Consider the following 21,915-nt stretch of genomic DNA (forward strand, 5'->3'; position numbering starts at 1 on the left):
ATCCTTTCTCGCTCTGTGAGGTTCAAATACCTGCCGGAATGCCCTCTACACATTTGACAACTGAAACATATTACATGAATATTTATTCATAGGGCTAGCTTTGCTTATGTACGTTCCTGCATGCAAAATGAAGTATATAGAAGCTATCTAGCTTTCTCGATTTCATGTTTTTATCATCACCGCCAACTTATGTAACTCAATCATTTTATTGGAATAAAAAATAAAATAAAATAAACCTTCGCAAAATCCAAAGATGACAATAAATAATGTGTGATCAGATATTTCTATCTTTAAATACATTCATCGTGAAATTTTATATTTGGCAGAAAATTTGAAATTGTTGAAACTATCCATTTGCCAGAAAAGAAAGACCTTGAACCCTCACCTTTCAGGCTTTCACTCTACTTCCTCTGTTTCATCTATCTTCAAGGATGGAGAAGCCTTTTACTTTTATCAACTGTTATTATTTTTTTATCAAATAGAGAACTATATTAATGAGAGCAAACTAGCCAGATTAGTACAAACAGGCCCACGAAGGGGAAGCCCACAAAGGGGTTTAGACATGACATAACACCTAATCTCACAATAGGGTACAACCGTACGAGCATAACACAACACAACACATAAAACAATGGCACCAAAACATGAGACCCAGCAAACAAGTGCCTAAACAGGAAGCCCAGCCCAAATCGGTGAACACCGATCACAAATCCATCACCATCTCCTAAGGGACAGTGCCGCCGTCGGGGGCGTTGCAGTGGTTCTGCCACCGTCTTCTCTCCTTTGCTCGCTACCATGAAGCTGCGAACCTTTCCGGCACCCAGGGTGGAATCTCAAGGGATCTCCCCACTCCTTTATCTTTGAAAAAGATGGGGTCGTTCTAGCGTCCAAATCACCGTAATCTTGTCTCGGGGACGGATCCGGTCTCAGGGACGTTTCTCTAGCGGCAACGAAAGGGTGGAGCTTGCTACAATTAGCAGAGGAGAGAAGGGTTTGTGGATTGAGGTGAGGTGAGGTGGTTTGAGGAAAAAATAGAAGAGAAAAGATGGGAGGAGGACATAGAGGAGAACTTTGGTTGCAGACATGTGGATATGAAGATAAATCTGTGGAACGCTAGGGTTGGGAAAAAACAAGCCGCAAAACTACCGGATTGCATCTAGATCCCAGCAAGAGAGAAGGGGGAGAAGGGTTTCAAATCTACTTTCTCTCTCTAGTTTCCTGAAAGAAGGCAGAGCATGGGGTGAAAAGTTAAGGACCAACATTAATAGTTATTAATGTAGCCACAAAAATTAGTACCCAATAATAAGGAAGCTAGCAAATCAAATGATGGCTCTCCATTGGTGGTCTTCTCTCTTAGCTGTTAGGCCATGTTTGGTTGACCAGAAAGGAAAGGAATCACTTTCCTTTCCTTTGAACCAAATTCCTCCACTTTTTCCTTTCCTTTGGGAAATTGTTTCCCTTCTTTGGCTGTCCCCAAACGCAGGAAAGAAAAGTATTTCCTTTCCCAATGCCCACTTTCTGGAAAACAAATATGGCCTTATAGTTGTTCAGGTTCGAGTTCTAATTTCTTTCTTTGTATGAGTGTCAGCAACACCAGTAACCACCTCATCAATAAATCGACGTGGGTGGAAAACCAAAGCTTATAAATGTGAATACGGAGGAACACGTTTTAAGTTCACCATAGATGAGAAGATTTATTGGGTTTACAAATGAACGAGTAAGCATATGAAGATCAAGGAGAGAAATCAATTAAGAAAGACCAACAAAAAAACCATGGGTTTTAAAAATCCTCCCATTCCATTAATTCAAGGTTGGAAAAGTTCATCAAAGGGGTAACAGTAGTCTTCTACTTAAATCACATGGCATTTTGTGGCGAATGGTGTGTGACTACACTTACCTTATCAGCTAAATCATCATATACTCCAATTTATTGACAACACACGCTACCAACCAAAACATATATCTTAGTCCACTACTCCACTTTATGGATTTCGATTATACAATGGCAGTTTGTGAAAGAAGAAGAAACACGTTTCCATTAATTTTAATTAATTATTAATATTGAATATTTTATATCATTGGTCCGTACAGTTTTAGAGCTATAAATAGCCTCAAATGGCCTTTTCATTTCTCACACACCGAGTTGAGAGTTGAGTGAGAGAATACGACGAGTTTCAGAAATATGTTGAGAGTAAGTTTCTTAATGTTGCTTGCCATGGCTTTGGCAGCAACTAGTGCTCATGCTCGCCTAGATCTATTTGGCCAGCTACTCACCTCCAAGGACCAACCAAATCCCAATTATGGTAATTTCCTGTACTAAGTTATCTTAGTTCAAGTTCAAGATTTACTTGTTCATATTATTGTTTGTCTATGTTTTCTCATGTTGTTATATTAGTTAAATTATATCAGAATAGACGCATGTTATTGGTGTAATGGATTAACTTATCTATATATATGTTTTTGTTCAATTATAAGAATGCCAGAAAATTCCATTTCTACTATGCGGCCGTGTCTGTGACGCTTGCATTTGCGATAGACGTGCTCCAGAGTTTGCAGAGTGCACTTGCGGACAGTGGAAACCTTATGCAGAACTCCAAAAATCTGGTAATTTAACTAGATTATGAGAACATGAAATAATTTTGTTGTTCTCCATCGATATTAATTGTTGTAGTTGACACATGATAACTGATAGAAATTTTTTATTTTAACTCATATGAAAAAAGACAAGTACTTTTAACTCTTTCAGAATTATCCAAATATATGCAGCAAAAACATGCATCAAATCAACGAGGACTAACTACATGGAATAGAACTCTGACTCTTGATATATAAATGAACTGGCTAGTACCGGTATATACATGTATATCATGGGTATTTCCTATGGAAACTATAAATAGCACTTGACAATTTACTCCAACAACTTTTTCGTCCAAAAAGAAAAGAAAGAAGTACCTCAAATTAAGAATTGACGAAAAGAAGAACCAATGAACCAATACACTAGCCATTATCAATATCTCTTCGGGAACATCTAATAAAATAGGGGTAACTACGTACTAAGAAAATATGCAAGCTTTGCCATGCCTAAGAATTGATGACACGTATAAATTAAGAAATTATTCAACATTTATTATTAAGTATTTATATAAACATAACTTTTTCTTCTTCTTTTTTTTTTTGCAGACGAAGCACAAGTGCAGGTGATAGGATTAGAAAAATCTTCTATTAAAGCTAAGTCTTCAGGCGTCATTCCATATAATGAATGCATCAAAGTCTGCAAAATTTGTGCTTGTACACTAATCTGGCCCCCTGAGGCAAATTGGTGCATTGATTGCCGCGAGACTGAAGCTGAAGGCAGAACCCTCCCCAACTAGCTTAGCTGCTAGCTTCTTCCCCAAATGGTCGAGTTCGATGATAAATAAAAGGGCTATAATTTGTTGGATTTACTCCTACTGATGTTGCCCTAGACTTCCTTTGAGTTGCCTTAATGATGTGTTTTAAGGCTTCAGTTAGTTTCTATGTAGAATAAGCTTGTATTTGCTATGCCTAGATGTAAGCGGTCTTAATTATGTCGTGTACTTGTTTTAAGTTTCAATCAACTTGTTATGAAAATAAAGTTTACGAGCATTAGCGTTAATCCTAACCTTTTGACCAGCCATTGCAAAGCTCTTTCTACTCTCGTTTGGAAAAGAAAAAAAAATGTAGTGAATAAAAGAATACACAAAATACTCAAGAAGAAGCTAAAAATTCTAAATTATCTTGCAACATCTTAGAAAATGCCAGAAAATATAGTTTAACATGTGAAATTATACATATACTAAAGTCGCTAGAGCAACACTATTCATTGAAAATATGGTTTTACCCCTGGCTAGTCAATTACAATCCTGCCTTTTTTTTCTTTTTTTTTATAACAATTCTGCCATATCTTTTCAAGTTTTTTTATTTTTTACTTTTTATTTTTATGAGAGAACAATTCTGTTTTATATTTGTAAATTTCTACAAATCATGGAAAAAATTTATTTTTTGTTGTATCTCATTTGTTGCTCATTTATTATTAACAACAAAACAAATCATATTCTTTTCTGAAAGGAAACAAATCATATCTTAAGTAGTGCCGATGTTTTTTAGATTGTAAGTATTCATCGATTACATATAAAATTTGAAAAAAAAAAAAAAAAAAAAAAAAAAACACTCTGCAGCATTGCGGGGGTCAATTTGCTAGTATGCAATATTGGACCACGCATGCCCCTTGTGTATAATTGAATGGTCAATCGATAAAATTGACCTGGATCAATTCGTTACTTTCAATCATTACACGTTAATTTGTCCTTTATTATTTCTATCACATGCACCAAATAACGTAGATTAATTTGTCCATTTCATTACGTGCTTACCAAGTGATGTTAATTAGCCATGTTCTTAACAACAAGATGCCGTATTACATCTATCTAACGATAGTATAAAGCCAAGTGTTCAGAATTCACCAAAATATGGATGGTTCAAAACACTACTTAGTCTAAAATTAAAAATTCATAATGAAATCATTTAAATAGTAGTTTTAATAAAATGAAAAAGAGCAGAAAAACATAAACACAAAAAAATTCAAAAAAGTGGGTGACAATTCAAGGATTTTCATTAATCAAACGTACATCGCATGAGTATGAGATACTGAAAGTGAGAAAATATATGACTATTTTTCTATTTGAATTTGTATAGAGATGTTAGAGAATCTTCCATAGTAGGTCATTTTTTATTTTTGGCCTACCTCTCTCTCCTACCATAAGCCATTACACGGACTTCAAAAAACAAATTTGACCTGCTACCATTTTGAATCCTAAATTTGGCTTCCCATTTCATAGGCCAAATGGTTGGGCCATCTGTTTTTTATATTTTGTTTCTTTATGTATTATCTTTTATACATTTATGAAATAATAATAATTTTTATATAAATGTGTTATCTATAGTGTTTCTGAATATAAAAATTACACCATTGTTAAGATCTTGTTGAGATATTCAATATGAGCCTTATATTTGATATGTTCAGTATTTTTTTGCTTAAAAATATTATGTAGATAAATATCCATTTTAAATATTTAAATCTAACGGTGTTGCTGCATTTACGTAATCTAATCTAATAGTTGTCATTAAATGCAATCCTATTCACATTATAGCTGTTAGAGATGATGATATTTCATTTTTGACATATAGAATTTGACTTATGGTGGCAGTACGGCTTATTATTGATAGACCACATAGGCATCTTGGAGAGAATATTCCTTTTTTAGTAGGTTAAATCTGTTTGGCCTTTGGCCTATGGTGGAAGATGCCCTAATCTATAGAACTTGGACCATCTTATCACTTTTGAGTACCACACGCTTATTATTATTATTTTTAATCTTGTAGCATATTCAAGAAATAAACAAGGACTTTGAAAAGATGGTGGTGACTGCTCTAGCTAGCTAATGATGCCGCTATCATGTTCCTCTCTCCCTCTGTGAGGTCCAAATACTTGCCGGAATGCCATCTATATATTTGACAATTGAAACATATTACAGATATATATTTACTCAAGGGGCTAGATTTTGTTGAGAATCTCCCATAATATGAAAATATTTAGACCACCCACTAATTATCTTTTCTCTAATAATCTAAATCAATGGCTCCGAACATGAAATAATTTTGTTGTTCTCCATCAATATTAATTGTTGTAGTTGACACATGATAATTGATAGAATATTTTTTTATTTTAACTCATATGAAAAAAGACAAGTACTTTAACTCAGCTCTTTTGAAATTATCCGCATAAATGCATGCATCAAAATCAATGAGGACCATCTATATGGAGTAGAACTCTGGCTCTTGATATATAATTAAACTGGCCAATACATATATGTGTATGTCATACGGAACATATATACAGTGCTCGACAATAAATTCAAACAACTTTCTCATTAAAAAAGAGAAAAAAATATTCAAATTTAGAGACGACGAAGAGAAGGACCAGTGAACCAAGATACTAGATATTATCGATGTCTATTCGGAAACATCTAATAAAGTTTTTTTTTTTTTTTAAATAGAAGCTTAAACAACCAAAAGGTTAGAGTCTATCATAACTTACATAAGCAAACTCAACAAGAAAATCTGAACTAAACTATCTAAGCTAGAGTAAATCATTAAACTCTCTGGGACGCTCGCTTTTATGCAAGCCTATCTAAGAATGTATAAACCTCGCTCTCTACGGAAAGGAAATCATTCAACTAGCCATTCCTTGCCAATCACGTAATTGTGGTACAAGCAAGAAACTAGAAACGTCATCCAAACTCACACAGGCTTGCGCCAATCTTATTTCATATAATAACCAACTCTGGTAGTAGTCTTGATCTGACAAAGATTGGTCCTGGACAATCTACACGACCCAATTGCCTAAGCAGAGTGGAGCCACCCTGATCACTAAGTGACAGATGAGGGTGGTAAAACACCCTCCGCGAAAACCCATTGATTAGGCCCAAGAGACCCATATCTGACCCCAGGCCCAGCAGCACAAGCCCTAACATGAGCAGGGCTAACAGAAGCGCAGGCCATCTTTTGCCATGCTGCCGCTACCTCCGCCCAGACCTTCAGCGGCCTTCCTCGCCACAACATCAGTGGCCTCTCAAGACCGATGCAATCCAAAGGTAGGACCACAAGCCAACTCACTCCTGTAGAGATCACAAACCGACGGTCTGCAATCGCAACCAGAAGCTCTGCAATCCAAGCACCTGCACCACCGCGGCTGAAGCAACACGACCGGATCTGTTGCTTCTCTTCACCTACGAAGCCGCTTCTGTAAGCCGATCACCTACACCAGCAGGACTCAGGAGCACCTCCCGTCACCGACTGAGATCTAAAAACCCCTCAGATCACCTTTAAACCTCTCGTCGTCAAATGCAGAACCACCGCAGTCACACCTCGGACCAAACAGTCTTCCTCCTAAACCAAGAGATTGCGCTGTCGAATCTCAGAGGAAGGGAACCCGACGACAAGCGTCACTGGGCACGGTGCAATCCCACCCAAACGAGGGGTGCCGCCGCTGTTGCACGCGAAACCTAGGTTCCGCTTATTGAAACATCTAATAAAGTTGGGCTAACTAATACAGAAAAAATGATATAAGTTTAGGCGTTTAGCCATGCATAAGGACCAATGGATGACATGTATAAATTAAGAAACGGCATTTTTTTTTTTCGATAACAAAGAAAGGGCTTCTATTGAGAAACTATCCAACATTTATTATTAAGTTTTAGTATACCATTTCTTTTTTGTGCAGATGAAGCACATGTGCAGGTGATAGAAAAAGAAAGGGTTTTTTACTTCAACAGTGTCTGAACTCTTCGAGGACTTTTGAAATGATACCTGAACTTTCAAAGTTATCAATGTGATACCTGGACTCATTTTTTCGTATCAACGTCGTACCTGCGGTCGATTTCTGTCACAGAACCGTTAACTATGACCACGTGCCCAGCACGTGAAGCACAAAATAAGGGTAAAAATGACATTTCCCACTTCCTTTAGTTCTTCATGGGGTTTTTTAGTTCAACAGTGTCTGAACTCTTCGAGAACTTTTGAAATGATACCTGAACTTTCAAAATTATCAATGTGATACCTGGACTCATTTTTTCATATCAACGTCGTACCTGCGGTCGATTTCCGTCACAAAACCGTTAACTATGACCACGTGCCCAACTCGTGAGGCACTTAATGAGGTTAAAAGACTAATTTACCCTCAAAAGTATTGTTTTTTATTTTTTTTTGCTTTCTTTCTTTCTTTTTTTCTTTCTTGTTTTTCTTTTTCGACGTCTTCTTCCCTTTGATTTGTCCCCTCCGATTGGAAGCCATGGCCGCAAATCAGATCTCACCTTCTCTCTCAACCGCCCAACCCTTTCCAAGCACCACTTGACTACAACCACATTGAACTCAGCTAGATCCATATGGCTACCTTGCAAAAATTCAAGCTCCTCGCCACTCAATGCCCCGTCATCGCCTGAAGCCCTATGTACAGCCCATCTGCCAGCCCCGTCATCCACCTCCGCCGCCATAAAACCCTCAGATTGTTCCTCACCTGCCCCGACTGCCACTGATTGCCTCGCCAGAGTACCTCTTCCTATGCTCCCACTAAGTATTGATATTACAGCCGCGAATAACCAAAGGCCCGTTCTTTTTTGGACAAATTGATTAGAAGCTGGAATCAGTGAAATGATCATTGCCCCATTGTTCGATAAATCATATACAGATAAATATAGTTATATACAGACACACAGTTGCGGAAAAATCAGTTTTGGGTTTTCTCCCATTATCACCATCCTTCGCCTTTTCGCCGTTGTTGAGAGAGAGAGAAAGAGAGTTGCAGAGAGAGAAAGAGAGAGACTCTCAGTCTCCTTCACTTTTGCAGATTTTGATTCAATTACAAAGACATGGACTATTTTTGAAATTCATGAACTTATGCTGTGATGTTAGTTGCGGTGAGGAAGCTGAGTGCCACGACGGCGTGGCCCGCCTCCGTCATATCTCTGACAAGCTGCACAAGAAGGTCTGGATTGCCGCCGACCATATTCTCTCTCTTTGTCTGAAATCTCAGGTAAATTCCAAGTCTCAAATCTGGAGGCCAAGAGTCTTGAAACCTTCTACACCACTCCGCCCTGCAATAAATTCAGAGAAGCAAAGCCGTTGAGCAAGTTGTGCTTGGAGAACTCCGACGAGATAGAGTCCCCAGCGGTGTCCGTCCATCAGAGAATTGGATTCAAGTTTTGCTTTGGGTTTTGCATTTTGCTAGGAAATGTCATCAACCCATCTAATTGCATTTTGCAGATGAAAAAGGAAATAGAAATGGAGAAGAAGAACTGAAGGTACAACGGAACACGTGAAGAACTAAAGGAAGTGGGAAAGGTCATTTTTACCCTTATTTTGTGTCTCACGTGCTGGGCACGTGGTCATAGTTAACGGTTCTGTGACGGAAATCGACCGCAGGTACGACGTTGATACAAAAAAATGAGTTCATGTATCACATTGATAACTTTGAAAGTTCAGGTATCATTTCAAAAGTCCTCGAAGAGTTCAGACACTGTTGAAGTATATACTTTTGAGGGTAAATTAGTCTTTTAACCTCATTAAGTGCCTCACGTGCTAGGCACGTGGTCATAGTTAACTGTTCTGTGACGGAAATCCACCGAAGGTACGACGTTGATATGAAAAAATGAGTTCAGGTATCACATTGATAACTTTGAAAGTTCAGGTATCATTTCAAAAGTCCTCGAAGAGTTCAGACACTGTTGAAGTAAAAAACCCAAAAAGAAAAATCAGATATTGAAGTTGAGTCTTCAGGCACCATTCCTTATACTGAGTGCATAAAAACTTGCGATAAATGTTTTTGTACACGAATGTGGCCCCCTGAGAGCGATGTGTGCATTTGCGGAGACAACAACGAGTGCAAGAAGCCAGTTGCTTTAGTCCAAGAAGCGAAAATGAGTAGCAGCAAGCCAGCAACGTGAAATCAGAGATAATGCCATATTCAGAATGCCATAAAACCTGCAAGCATGTATGCGCTTGTACACTAATTTGGCCACCTGAACTATCAACGTGCATTTGTGGTGACTTCATCAAATCATCAACCACTAAAGTCGCCGGTAATTAACCAATTTGAATCAATAATCATTAGATACTTTCTTTATCAACAATGCTAAATTTCTCTGTGTTACTAACATGCTCATACATGCAGAAGAATTGCATGAAGCTTAGCTGCTATCTTCTCCAAATGGTCGAGTTTGATGACAAATAAAAGGGCTATAATTTGTTGGATTTACTCTTACTAAAGATGCCCCAGGCTTCCCTTGAGCTGCCTTAATGATGTGTTTCAAGGCTTTAGTTAGTTTCTATGTAGAATAAGCTCACATTTGCTTATGCCTATATGTAAGCGGTCTTAATATGTTGTATGCTTATTGTCAGTTTCAATAAGCTTGTAATGAAAATAAAGTTTACGAGTAATATTAGCGTAATCCTAACCTTTTGTTAAGCCATTGTAAAACACTTTCTGCTCTCATTAGAAAAAGAAAAGAAAAAATGTCATTAATAAAAGAATTAATATACAAAAAACTCAAGAAGATGCCAAGCTTAGAAGAAAAAGCTCAAGCTTATCAATTATCTTGCAACTGACTTAGAAGATGCCAGAAAATCTAGTCTAACATGTGCAAATATGTAATATTGGTCCCCTCATACACCTTATCTATAATTAAACGGCCAATCGATAAAGTTAACCTGAACCAATTTGTTACTATCTATCATCACATGTTTATTTGACCTCTATTATTTCTATCATATCCACCTTAAAAAGAAGAAAATCCTTGTCCATATTCTATTATTTGTCATCAGGAAATTAGAGCCCCAGCCGACAATTTCCGACCTAGCGGCATGCATGTCATATATCAACTTGGTCACCTGGATATGATAATATACACAATAAGAACTGATTTAGAAAGGAACTGGCACCTGGGTTTGTATATCGGAGTTTAGATTGTCACGGTTATTATTTCATATGGGACGTCCTAGGTACACTGCTCGGCGATAAGCAGAAATCTCCGAGAGATCTGCATAGACTTTTAAGTGATCGATTTGTGTAGCTAACTGTTGGTGTGGGGTGGCTTTTGGAGGTTCTGTATCTGTTGTATTTCAAGAGATTTCTTATACCGGAATTAATGCAACAGGTAATTAACAATCGTTTATTAAGTGATCGATTTGTTATACTCCTGCTGATGATGCCTTAGAATTCATTTGAGTTGCCTTAATGATGTGTGTTAAGGCTTGTTTCTCTGTAGATTGAGCTTGCTGTGCCTATATGCATGTTGTTGAAATTCATGGAAAGGTTGATGAAAGCTAAAGAAATCTAGAAGAAAAGCTATGGGGGTTACTGAGAATGAAGAAGAAGAAGAACTAGAGAGAGGGAAAACTAATATTGATATTTTTTCAAGGTAGTTTTTACAAAGATGACTAATTAACTTCCAGTAGAAGATAGGTTCCAAAACTCGTGAATATTGCACAATATATGGAAAAGATTTTTGCTCCGTGCTTTTTGGATCGCTTAGGGTTTTCTTAAACTATGGGTTTTCTGAGTTTTCTTCCATTGTTCCCGTCCGGCTGCTCCACAGTGCTGGCACGGGCCTCTGGCCTCACCGGTGAGTGGTGGTTGCTGCAGGGTGGGTGGGTGGTTGTTTCGTCATGATGGAGGATTATGAACGATGGCTATCTGTTTTGAGGGGCATCGACGGCACGGTTTGGAGTTTGCTGCACTGGATGGGAAGATTAATTTGTCGATCTCCTGCGCTGGTTCTGGTCTGTGTTTGTTATAGAGGGCGAAACATGCATGTGCCAAAGGGTTTATGGTGGAGTTTAGACAGTGAGAGGCTGGGTTGTTGGCGGTGGAGCCCTGGGGGTGATTTGGGATTCTGCCATGAAGATTGGCAGTGGTGGTGGCTGGGAGCTTTGGGATGGTGGTGGATATCTCGAGGTGGTTTCGTCTTGGGGCTTTTTGTGTAGATCAGATTTGGTGTAGGAGAGTATGATGGTCCAAGTATCAATTCGGTGGTGGTGGCTCTTGGCAGTCCAACGGCGGCTCTTCTGCAGATGGTAATTGATCACAGTGAATTCCTTCTATATTTTATTAGGATTTTGTTTTTTTGGTTAGTTTTTTCGTTAGGTTTATTATGTCCCTTCTCTGTGGAGTTAGGGTTTAGGGGTCCTAGTACTATAATGGTGCAATGGTTAGGGTATCAATTGTATGGAATATTTTTTTTTTTTTTTTTTTTGTGGCCAAGGTAATGGGGAAGAGTTCCTGCACATGGTTTGGCGGTTTTGGATCATAGTGTAGAAGGGGCCGATTTTCTTCTTGAGAATGGTTGCGAAGAGATAAGGTGACTCTTGGATTAGGTTGATTGTTGAGCCATTGTTTTGGTGTTATTTCTGAGGACTACATTTGGTATTATCGGTGACTCCTTATTATCAATATGATGACGGTTTATCCTTGCACGTGTCTTCCTGTTTGGAGATACGGTGTTGAAGAGGGTGACATGTTTGTTTTTGTGTTGGCAGTAGGAATTTATCATGACTCTCGGAATTGGTCTTGTTTTGTAGCCCGAAAATTGGGATGATTAAGTGAGTTAGGGGTTGAGTTTGTTTAGCTCATGGATGTCATCATTGATGACAGACCAAGTAACTAAGGTTGGTTTTAGGGAGGAGAGTGGGGAATCTATGTCCACCACCAATTATTTCCAGATTACATAAAGTTTGGAATAGAGTCTGTTTTTCTTCTCAAAAAAAAAAAAAACAAACAAAAAACAAAAAACACTTACAGTAAAAGATAAGGACCTATTTATACTAACTTGATATTGACCATCTATATTGACCTTGATTTTTACCTATACTCTTAACACATGTAAGCGTTCTTATTTGGTTCGCTGGTTGTCAGTTTCAATCAGCTAATTAGCTTGTTAAGAAATAAAGTTTACGAGCTTTAGCATTACAACGATCCTAGTCTTTTGTAAGGCCATTGCGAAGCAGTTTCTAGCATTATTCAAATAAAAAACCTGCTTTGTTAATTAAGAAAACAATATAAACATCAATACAACACCCACATAATTCAAAACTGTGAACTACTAATAATTTTGTGTAGACGTTTACAGGTGATACGAATACCTTTGAAGAAAGAAGCTCAAGCTACTTCTCAATTATTGATAGCAACTTAGAAGATGGTATATCTGTATACATGAATTATGGATCTATGATCACAGTACGTTGTAATTGATTTGTCGTATATATAGATAACCACTATTTTTTATAGAAAATTACTGATAAGTGTCATTTTGAAACTTTAATTAGCCATAAAGCCACCTAATTTTTCTTGTACATATAAGGTCACTTGCATCTTCAAATTATTTTTTCTGACCATTTTGCCCTTCATAAAAGAAAACCAACTACATCATTCATTCTCTCTCTATTGCAAAAAAAGAAAATCATTCTCTCTCTCTCTCTCTCTCACCCCCCCCCCCCCCGACAAGAAAACCCTTCCTCATGATCTTGTTCAGCTCCGACAGCATCCTTCCTCACCACCTCGCTCGGCTCCGGCAGCACAGGACAGTCGGATGCGACAACTCCGTCGTCGATTCCATTCTCCATTACAGTTCTCAGTCGGAGACGAGTTGGAGTAGTTCGACCTCGAATCTTCAAATCCAAACGGCAAACCCATCGCCGCATCGTCCAACTCCGGCAACCTGACGGTCCCGCGACGCGAGGCGAGGAGGCTGAAGACGAAGCTTCAAAGGATGAGATCGAGATTGCAAAGAGCTCTCAACTGCCTGAGATTCATCGGCACCGTCTTCCTCATCACCAGACCGCAACCACTTTAGCTTCATCTACCTGTAAGTTCAATCTTCTTTTGTTTATTTCGAATTGATTGAAATTAGTGTTGATTTAGGGTTTCTAATTTGTGGAATTTAAAATTTGTGTTGCCAAAATTGCTGCGGGATTGGGCATTCAAGTTGCTATAGAGGCAGAGTATCAGATCACTCATTCGGTAAGCTCTGGAGTTTCAATTATGGCAATTATTGATGGAAATGTTTCATTTTATTTTGGACAATTAAACTTAAAGTAGATGTAGATTAGGTTATGTGGTTGAGGTATTTCAAGCTGGTCTTGAAGATCATATTTTATATTTGCATTATTTTGTTGAGTTTGGTTAACTTTACATGTCTGATATGATTGGGTTTTGGTTTGGTTGGTGTTGGTTTCATTCTGCCGAGCCACCATCTTTTGTTCCTCCTTGGTATGACATTTGTTAATGATCTGGAAAGCCATTATTATAGAATTATTTTCAATTGCTATAAAAGCACTAGATCATTCATGCTGAGATAGAATTGTTTTCAATTACTATAGAATTCTTGTAGTCCCTAAGTTGGGTTTTCATTATAGACATGGTGTATAAATTGGTTTTTTTGTTCTGAAGAATTGATGTTTAAATCTGACATAGAGAAAGTTATACACCTAGTTAGGAAAAGTTACTAACTTAATTATTAAAAGCTACTTCTGCAATTAAAGAGTGCATATTGACCTAGTTAAACAAAGCTATTGATATAGTTAGAGAAAACACATTTACTATAAAAGCAAATTTAATGGATTCATGCTCTCTGCTACTGGAAAGCTATGCTAATAGCTTCTTATATCTCTATCAATATCTTTTTAAAACTCTAGCAATACCTTTCCACAATCAGATCAGTAGCTTTGCACATTTTGTTATTAGTTTTGTGTCTTGATTGTGGTTTTTTTTTTTTGTCAAGTTAATAAAGTAGATGTTTGCTGGCATTCTATCTTCAATTTTGATCACAAAAATCAATCTTGATCTTATTTTAGTTGCAATCAATAGCTATGCTACTAGCTTTCTATAACTATTCTAGTTGAGTTGTATAACTGTGATAGTAGCCTTCTATATTTTGATTTTGACTTTGATTTTTTTTTTATTTGCCTAATTGAAGGTGGCTAGAGAAAACATATAAAGTGTGGTTGGTGTAGTGTTGTGGGGCGCCAAAACAAGAAAACATGTACAAAGCAAAACTGCCAGTAGCACTTCAACAGTTGAAATAGCTTTTTACAACATTGGCAATAACTTTCTACAATATTGGATAGCATTGGTAGTAGCTTTGTACAGCAGTGGCAAAGTTTCTTACATTGAAAAATGATAGTAGCATTACAACATTAACGGTAGCTTTATACAACTATTGTAATAGATTTTCACAACAATGGTAGTGACTTTTTACAACTATGGAAGTAGTTTTTTACATAGATATATCATTATTGAACCCTAGATACTTTTTGTATCATTGAATATGATTTCTTTCCTCGATTGTAGTAGCATTTTTTTTTTGGTTGTATCTTTTATATTTCTATGGCTTTGTTAATCTCTAAAAATAACTTTCTCAGTCTTTGGGAGTAGCTTTTGTTCTACTTGGTAGTAGTTTTTGTTCTGCTTGGTGATGGTGAGAGTATCTTTTATTACTGATGAGAGTAACTTTCTAGTATTGGTGACAGTAGTTTTTGTTCTGCTTGGTGATGGTGAGAGTAGCTTTTATTACTGATGAGAGTAACTTTCTAGTATTGGTGACAGTAGTTTTTGTTGTTGGTGATGGTGACAGTAGCAATTTGTTGCTGGTGAGAGTATCTTTTTGTGTCGGTGACAATATCTTTTGTTGCTGGTGACAGTAGGTTTTGTGACCTCATTGGAAATCTCACCAGCGTGACTTTTGTTTGTGACAGTAGCTTTTGTTGCTGGTGATAATAGTTTTTATGACATCGCCAGAAATCTCACCAGCATAGCTTTTGTTGCTGGTGATAGTAGTTTTTGTGACTTCACCAGAAATCTCACCAGCGTAGCTTTTGTTGCTGGTGATAGTAGCTTTTGTGACTTCGCCGGAAATCTCACCAGCGTATATTTTATTGCTGGTGATAATAGCTTTTATTTGTAGTGATAGTAGCTTTTGGGACCTCGCCCGAGGTTTCTGGAAATCTCATCATAGTAGTTTTTGTTACTAGCCACAATAGCTTTTGGTGTTAGTGACAGTAGCTTTTGTGGTCGCCGGAAGTTGGCCGAAGACTCGCCAAAGGCTGGCCAGAGTCCCACCGGAAGTTGGCAGGAGGTCTGCCGGAGACCTCGCCGGAGAGGAGAGAGAGAATGGTTGTTAACATTTTACTCTAGTGACATTTATGTAAATATATTGATTTTTATATCCAAAATATAACCCCATTTTTAATCTAGTGGCCTTATGAGGGAAAAAAATTAATTGGTGGCCTTATGGCTAAAAAAACATGCAAAGATGCACTTATATGTAAGGGTTTTTTACTTTAACAGTGTCTGAACTCTTCGAGGACTTTTGAAATGATACCTGAACTTTCAAAGTTATCAATGTGATAAATGGACTCATTTTTTTGTATCAACGTCGTACCTACGGTCGATTTCCGTTACAAAACCGTTAACTATGATCACGTGCCCAGCACGTGAGGCACTTAATGAGGTTAAAAGACTAATTTACCCTCAAAAGTATATACTTCAACAGTGTCTGAACTCTTCGAGGACTTTTGAAATGATACCTGAACTTTCAAAGTTATCAATGTGATAAATGGACTCATTTTTTTGTATCAACGTCGTACCTACGGTCGATTTCCGTTACAAAACCGTTAACTATGATCACGTGCCCAGCACGTGAGGCACTTAATGAGGTTAAAAGACTAATTTACCCTCAAAAGTATATACTTCAACAGTGTCTGAACTCTTCGAGGACTTTTGAAATGATACCTGAACTTTCAAAGTTATCAATGTGATACCTGAACTCATTTTTCGTATCAACGTCGTATCTGCGATCGATTTCCGTTATAGAACCGTTAACTATGACCACGTGCCCAGCACGTGAGGCACAAAATAAGGGTAAAAATTACCTTTCCCACTTCCTTTAGCTCTTCACGTGTCTGGTCATACCTTAAGTTCTTCTTCTCCATTTTTATTTCCTTTTTCATCAGCAAAATGCAATCAGATGGGATGATGACATTTCCTAGCAAAATGCAAAACCCAAAGCAAAACTTGAATCCAATTCTCTTATGGACGGACACCGCCAGGGACTCCATCTCGTCGAAGTTCTCCAAGCGCAACTCGCTTGACGGCTTTGCTTCTCTGAATTTATTGCAGGCTGGAGCAGTGTAGACTGTTTCACGACTCTTGGCCTCCAGATCTGAGACTAAGAATTTTCCTGAGATTTCAGACAGAGGGATCAGAGAGAGAGAGAGAATATGGCTGACGGCAATCCAGACCTTCTTGTGCAGCTTGTCGAAATATGACGGAGGCAGGCCACGCCGTCGTGGCACTCGGCTTCCTCACCACAACTAACATCATAGCATTGGTTCATGAATTTCAAAAATAGTCCGTGTCTTTATAATTGAATCAAAATCTGCAAAAGTGAAGGAGACTGAGAGTCTCTCTGTTTCTCTCTCTGCAACTCTCTTTCTCTCTCTCAACAGCGGCTAAAAGGCGAAGGATGGTGATGATGGGAGAAAATCCAAAATTGATTTTTTCACGACTGCATGTCTGTGTATAACTATATCTATCTGTATATGATTTATCGAACAATGGGGCAATGATCATTTCATTGATTCTAGCTTCTAATCAATTTGTCCAAAAAAGAACCAGCCTTTGGTTATTTGCGGCTGTAATATCAGTACTTAGTGGGAGTATCGGATGAGGTACTCCGGCGAGGCAATCGACGGCTGTCGGGGCGGGTGAGGAACAATCTGAGGGTTTACGGCAGAGGAGGTGGATGACGGGGCTGGCGGATAGGCTGCGCGTGGGGCTTCAGGCGACGACGGGGCATTGAGTGGCGAGGAGCTTGAATTTTTGTAAGGTAGCCATATCGATCTAGCTGAGTTCAATGTGGTTGTAGTCAGGTAGTGCTTGGAAAGGGCTGGGTGGTTGAGAGAGAAGGTGAGATCTGATTGCGGCCATGGCTTCCAATCGGAGGGGACAAATCAGAGGGAAGAAGACATAGAAAAAGAAAAAAAGAAAGCAAAAAAATAAAAAACAATACTTTTGAGGGTAAATTAATCTTTTAACCTCATTAAGTGCCTCACGTGCTGGGCACGTGGTCATAGTTAACGGTTCTGTGACGGAAATCGACCGCAGATACGACGTTGATACTAAAAAATGAGTTCAGGTATCACATTGATAACTTTGAAAGTTCAGGTATCATTTCAAAAGTCCTCGAAGAGTTCAGACACTGTTGAAGTAAAAAACCATGTATGTAATTAACTCTTTTTTTATATTAATGATAAGCTACCCAGCTTTACCCATTCTCTATTTCCTTTCGTTCCTCATATTTCTTATATGTACACAAAGTAGGGATGGCAATAATCCTTATCAGGTAGAGTACACATCGGGTATTCGACCCTAATGGGGACAAATTTGGGGAAAATCGGGTGACGAGGATGGAGATCTCTAGTATTCGAATTCTAAAATCGGGTATGAGGCGGGGATGATATTTTGATCCCCATCCCCATACCCACCCAATAAGAATTATCTAAAATATATATATATATATATATATATATGATATTATTTATAAAGAAATATCTATGTAAACTTCATCTTTTTGTCAATATATTTTTGATATTATTCAATTCACCTTGTTGGAGTGAATGAGTAAGTTGTTAGGTTTCAACTGTTTGTGAAAAGGGGTATTTGGGAAGTGTTTATGTTGGCAATGCGCTTATAGATATGTATGCAAAATGTGGTGACTTCGATGATGCTCTTTGTGTCTTTGTGTCTTTGAGAGAATGAGAAAGTAGGATGCTATTACATGGAACTCCATGATTGTTGGGTATGGAGTACATGGTCGAGGACTCGCGGGGACGAAGCAATTCATTTTTTTTTTAGAAGATGATGATGGCAGGTGTTCAGCCGAATTCCATCGCATTTCTCGGGTTGTAGTTGTGTGGGTGTAGTCACCAAGGATTAGTAGAGAAGGGTGTGTTGATTACTTCCATATGATGAGCTCCAAGTTCAGATTCAAACCTGGAATTAAGCACTATGGGTGTCAGGTGGATCTATTTGGTCGAGCTGGGAAGCTCGAGAAGGCGCTTCATGTCACTACCACAAATATGCCTTATAGATACCATTTTTTCCCCACTTTTGCAAGAATGGTGGCAGCACACAACAAAACAAGTGTTTGTTGATACTAAATAGGTCCTGACCCCATATATAATTATTTATTGGTGTGTTTTGGAATTCACTAATACTCTCATACATGGGGTTTAATTGTTTATAATTCTTTTAGTCATTAAATCAAGCTAAGCAACCATAGTGTGTAAGTAAATACTATTAAAAAGTTATTTGTGGTGCACACCATAATTAAAATGGTAAGACCTTTTATGAGACTATCACTATTGTGTTTGAATGGTGGCCGAAATTCTCTCCTCTCACCCTTCCTTAAAAAAAAAAACCATAAATGTTCCCTCAGGCCTCAGCCTCATCTCTCTCTCTCTCTCTCTCTCTCTCTCTCTCCCTCTCTCTCTCTCTCTCTCTAGATCTGCTCTTCTTCTTTACAGATCTCGCAAGTTCGTGGCCGAGGCATTCAAGAGATCCGATGAGATTCAGAGTATCACCAAGCCGGCGACGAACTGATTTGAAAGAGTCGGTGAGAAGATCAAAAATATGTGAGTGAAGAAGAAGCTCATCAAGGAAGGTGAAGGAGGAAGAAACTCAATCCATTGCTCTCTCTGCGACCGGTTCTTTCACCAGACTTCCGACCAACCCCAAAAAAATGTCTCCGGGTGTCGTCAAGGAGGAGCTTGTCGGAGAGGTCATGTCCACCTAAAATCCCTCAAGAATGGCCTTCAGGTCTGTCACTTGTTCCTGGAATTGTGCGTTTGATTGTACTGAGTTTTGTGTTTGTGTAATTATACTGGGATGTGTTGCAGAACAAGGAAGAAGATGAAGTCGTGGTGGCGGATGTGACGAAGAAGCTCAATGAGGATGATGATGATTGGATTTGAAAGACTTGATTTTTGGTGGTTTTATGGGTCAATATATTTTTCTTGCCAGGGTTGTTCTGTTTAATCTCCGAAGTTAAATTGTAAAGGTTAGGGTAAGTGTTTGAAGCCTTCATAGCTTTTTGACAAACCCAAAGATGACTCTCTTATTGGTTTTTTGTTTTGTTTGTTGGCCTTGATTTTTGCTAACTGATTGGGTCCTCATTTGTGGTTTGATTGTGTATGGCCTTCACAATTTTTCATACCAACTGCTTTCAAATGAGATTTTACGTTGAGGTTTTCGGCCATTACAATTTGACCTTGTTTGTGGAGGAACCAATCTTCGAAATTTACCAATAAATGGGTTTTTGATCAATCGTTCTCTTATTGTAGTTGTTTCATCTAACATATATAGTTGCAAATTCAGTCATTCACTCTTTTAGTGCTGGAACATGAACATATTTTCTTATAATGTTCAATAACTGCCAAATCCAAAGGGATCAATCTTTCAATCTTTACCTCAGCAATGTGTGTTTTCTCATTTTGTTGTTTTAGTTTCATTGATATATCTAGTATTTCTGGGCTTTAGGTACGAACGACAGTGCCAATAGCATAACTATGTCATACAATTCAATTGTATTCTCTTCCTGCCAATTATGCATTTAAGACCATATTGTTCTGAACTAAAAGATTTCAAATTTGGGGCCTTACATGTGGTTCATTTGTTTACTTCAAAGTTGGTGTTCAATTACAAATTTATGCTAAATGGATTATGTATGTTGTCTTCTAAATTAAAGAGTGTGTTGCAGGTAGAAATGAGTCTTCAAAGCAAAGCAGGAGTGAGAAGAAGAGCCATAAGGCAATGCTGAAGCTGGGTATGAAGAAAGTCACTGGTGTTAGCAGGGTCACCATCAAGAGAACCAAAAACGAAAGTTGCGGTTTGTATTTCTGTACATTGATTGGTTCACTTTAAATTTCAACATCATTGAATTGTTGATTGTGTTTTCTCTTTTCAGATTCTGTTTTTCATCTCGAAACCTGATGTGTTCAAAAAAGAAATGCATATGTTTTGTGAAGGAATTGTGATCAAGCTCATGTTGTTTCTACTTGCAATCAACATAGCAGGTTTATTTATGTCGTCAAGTTTATTTTGGTAAGGATGCCCTGTAATGCAAATTCATATGATTTAACAATGATCCTTTGTAATTAATGTACATTATAAGCATATACTTGAGTTGCTACAACTTGATCTATTACTTTCTTGCAATATTGTTAGTTTTTCATTTAACTGTGTGAATGTCCTATTAACAATATGGGATACGGGAGAATATCAATTATCCTATCATGATATTGAATGTCCTATTAAATTCAAACTCACTATTGTTAATTATAGTGATATGCTATAGTTGACTATTCAACCATGTGTATTGTAGCAAGTCACCAATGAAGTAACAGTACTCACAATATCAGGCACCAAAAAAATGATGGTGACCCCATGAGTATTTGTCACGCCAGCAACAACAACCAACACAAGATTGTGTGTGGAACGGTGGCTATTGACCTTTAACCAAAATTGATTGGTGCCCAATAGCCCAATTCACACCATTGCTAATGGTGTTTATAGCCCAGATTTGTAGTAGTATTGGGACTTCACATGCACAGGATGATCCAGTTCTATGGCGGACTCTGCTTAGCTCTTGCAATAAGATACATAAAAACGTGGAAATAGGAGAATTTGCCTTGAAGAATCTAATCTGTTTAGGGCCATCGAATGCAGGGGACTACGTACTTCTTGCTACTATTTATTTTAGGGCGAAAGATGCAGATGGTGTTTCAAGGATGAGAAAATTGATTAAAAACCAGGGAGTGAGGACCACTCCTGGTTGGAGCTGGATTGAAGTTGGCGATCATCAGGTTCACAAATTTGTAGCGGATGATAAGTCAATCCAGATACTGAAGAAATCTATCAAAAATTGGAGCTAGTAGTCCAGCGAGCTGCTCTACATGGTTACTTGCAAGAGGAATCTCTTATTACAGCCTCTGAATTTACCTCTACAGACACCAACTGTTCGGGAACTTCTGGTTCATGTCATAGTGAGAAGCTGGCACTTGCTTTTGGCTTGGCAAGAACTCCAGAACGAACATGTTTACGGATAGGTAAAAACCTGAGAGTTTGTAGAGATTGCCATTCATTTACAAAATTTGTTTCCCAAGCTTTTAATCGAGAAATAATTGTTAGCGATCGAGTTCGGTTTCATCAGTTCAAGGGTGGATTGTGTAGTTGTAAAGACTATTGGTGAGTGAGTGATCTAAATGGTCTGATTATAATCAGCAGGATTA

The 21,915-nt window shown here is 38.0% G+C and overlaps 1 protein-coding gene, 1 long non-coding RNA gene and 1 pseudogene across 2 annotated transcripts; all 3 read left to right on the forward strand.

Moving 5' to 3' along the window:
• The first annotated feature begins 2,122 nt into the window (after positions 1-2,122).
• On the forward strand, positions 2,123-3,634 carry LOC112195246. Its single transcript, XM_024335625.2, has 3 exons — positions 2,123-2,303; positions 2,476-2,604; positions 3,181-3,634. Exons 1-3 carry the CDS (start codon positions 2,183-2,185, stop codon positions 3,369-3,371), a joined length of 441 nt encoding a protein of 146 aa, XP_024191393.1. The 5' UTR covers positions 2,123-2,182; the 3' UTR covers positions 3,372-3,634.
• Positions 3,635-10,240: 6,606 nt separating this feature from the next.
• Positions 10,241-15,864, forward strand: LOC112195250. The gene is made up of 4 exons (XR_002934431.2): positions 10,241-10,727; positions 12,699-13,433; positions 13,554-13,588; positions 14,544-15,864. It is a non-coding gene; the product is annotated as an uncharacterized LOC112195250 (long non-coding RNA).
• A 1,025-nt stretch (positions 15,865-16,889) lies between these two features.
• Positions 16,890-21,915, forward strand: LOC112194040 (annotated as a pseudogene).

This window comes from Rosa chinensis, chromosome 3 (genome assembly GCF_002994745.2).
Source record: "Rosa chinensis cultivar Old Blush chromosome 3, RchiOBHm-V2, whole genome shotgun sequence".
In the NCBI taxonomy this organism is placed as follows: domain Eukaryota; kingdom Viridiplantae; phylum Streptophyta; class Magnoliopsida; order Rosales; family Rosaceae; genus Rosa; species Rosa chinensis.

What these genes read in the sequence shown, in the direction of transcription:
- LOC112195246 (XM_024335625.2), top strand. Translation starts at nt 2,183, where the DNA reads ATGTTGAGAGTAAGTTTCTTAATGTTGCTTGCCATGGCTTTGGCAGCA. An exon ending in CCAACCAAATCCCAATTATG is followed by an intron (nt 2,304 to 2,475) that starts GTAATTTCCTGT and finishes TTCAATTATAAG; the next exon opens with AATGCCAGAAAATTCCATTT. An exon ending in TGCAGAACTCCAAAAATCTG is followed by an intron (nt 2,605 to 3,180) that starts GTAATTTAACTA and finishes TTTTTTTTGCAG; the next exon opens with ACGAAGCACAAGTGCAGGTG.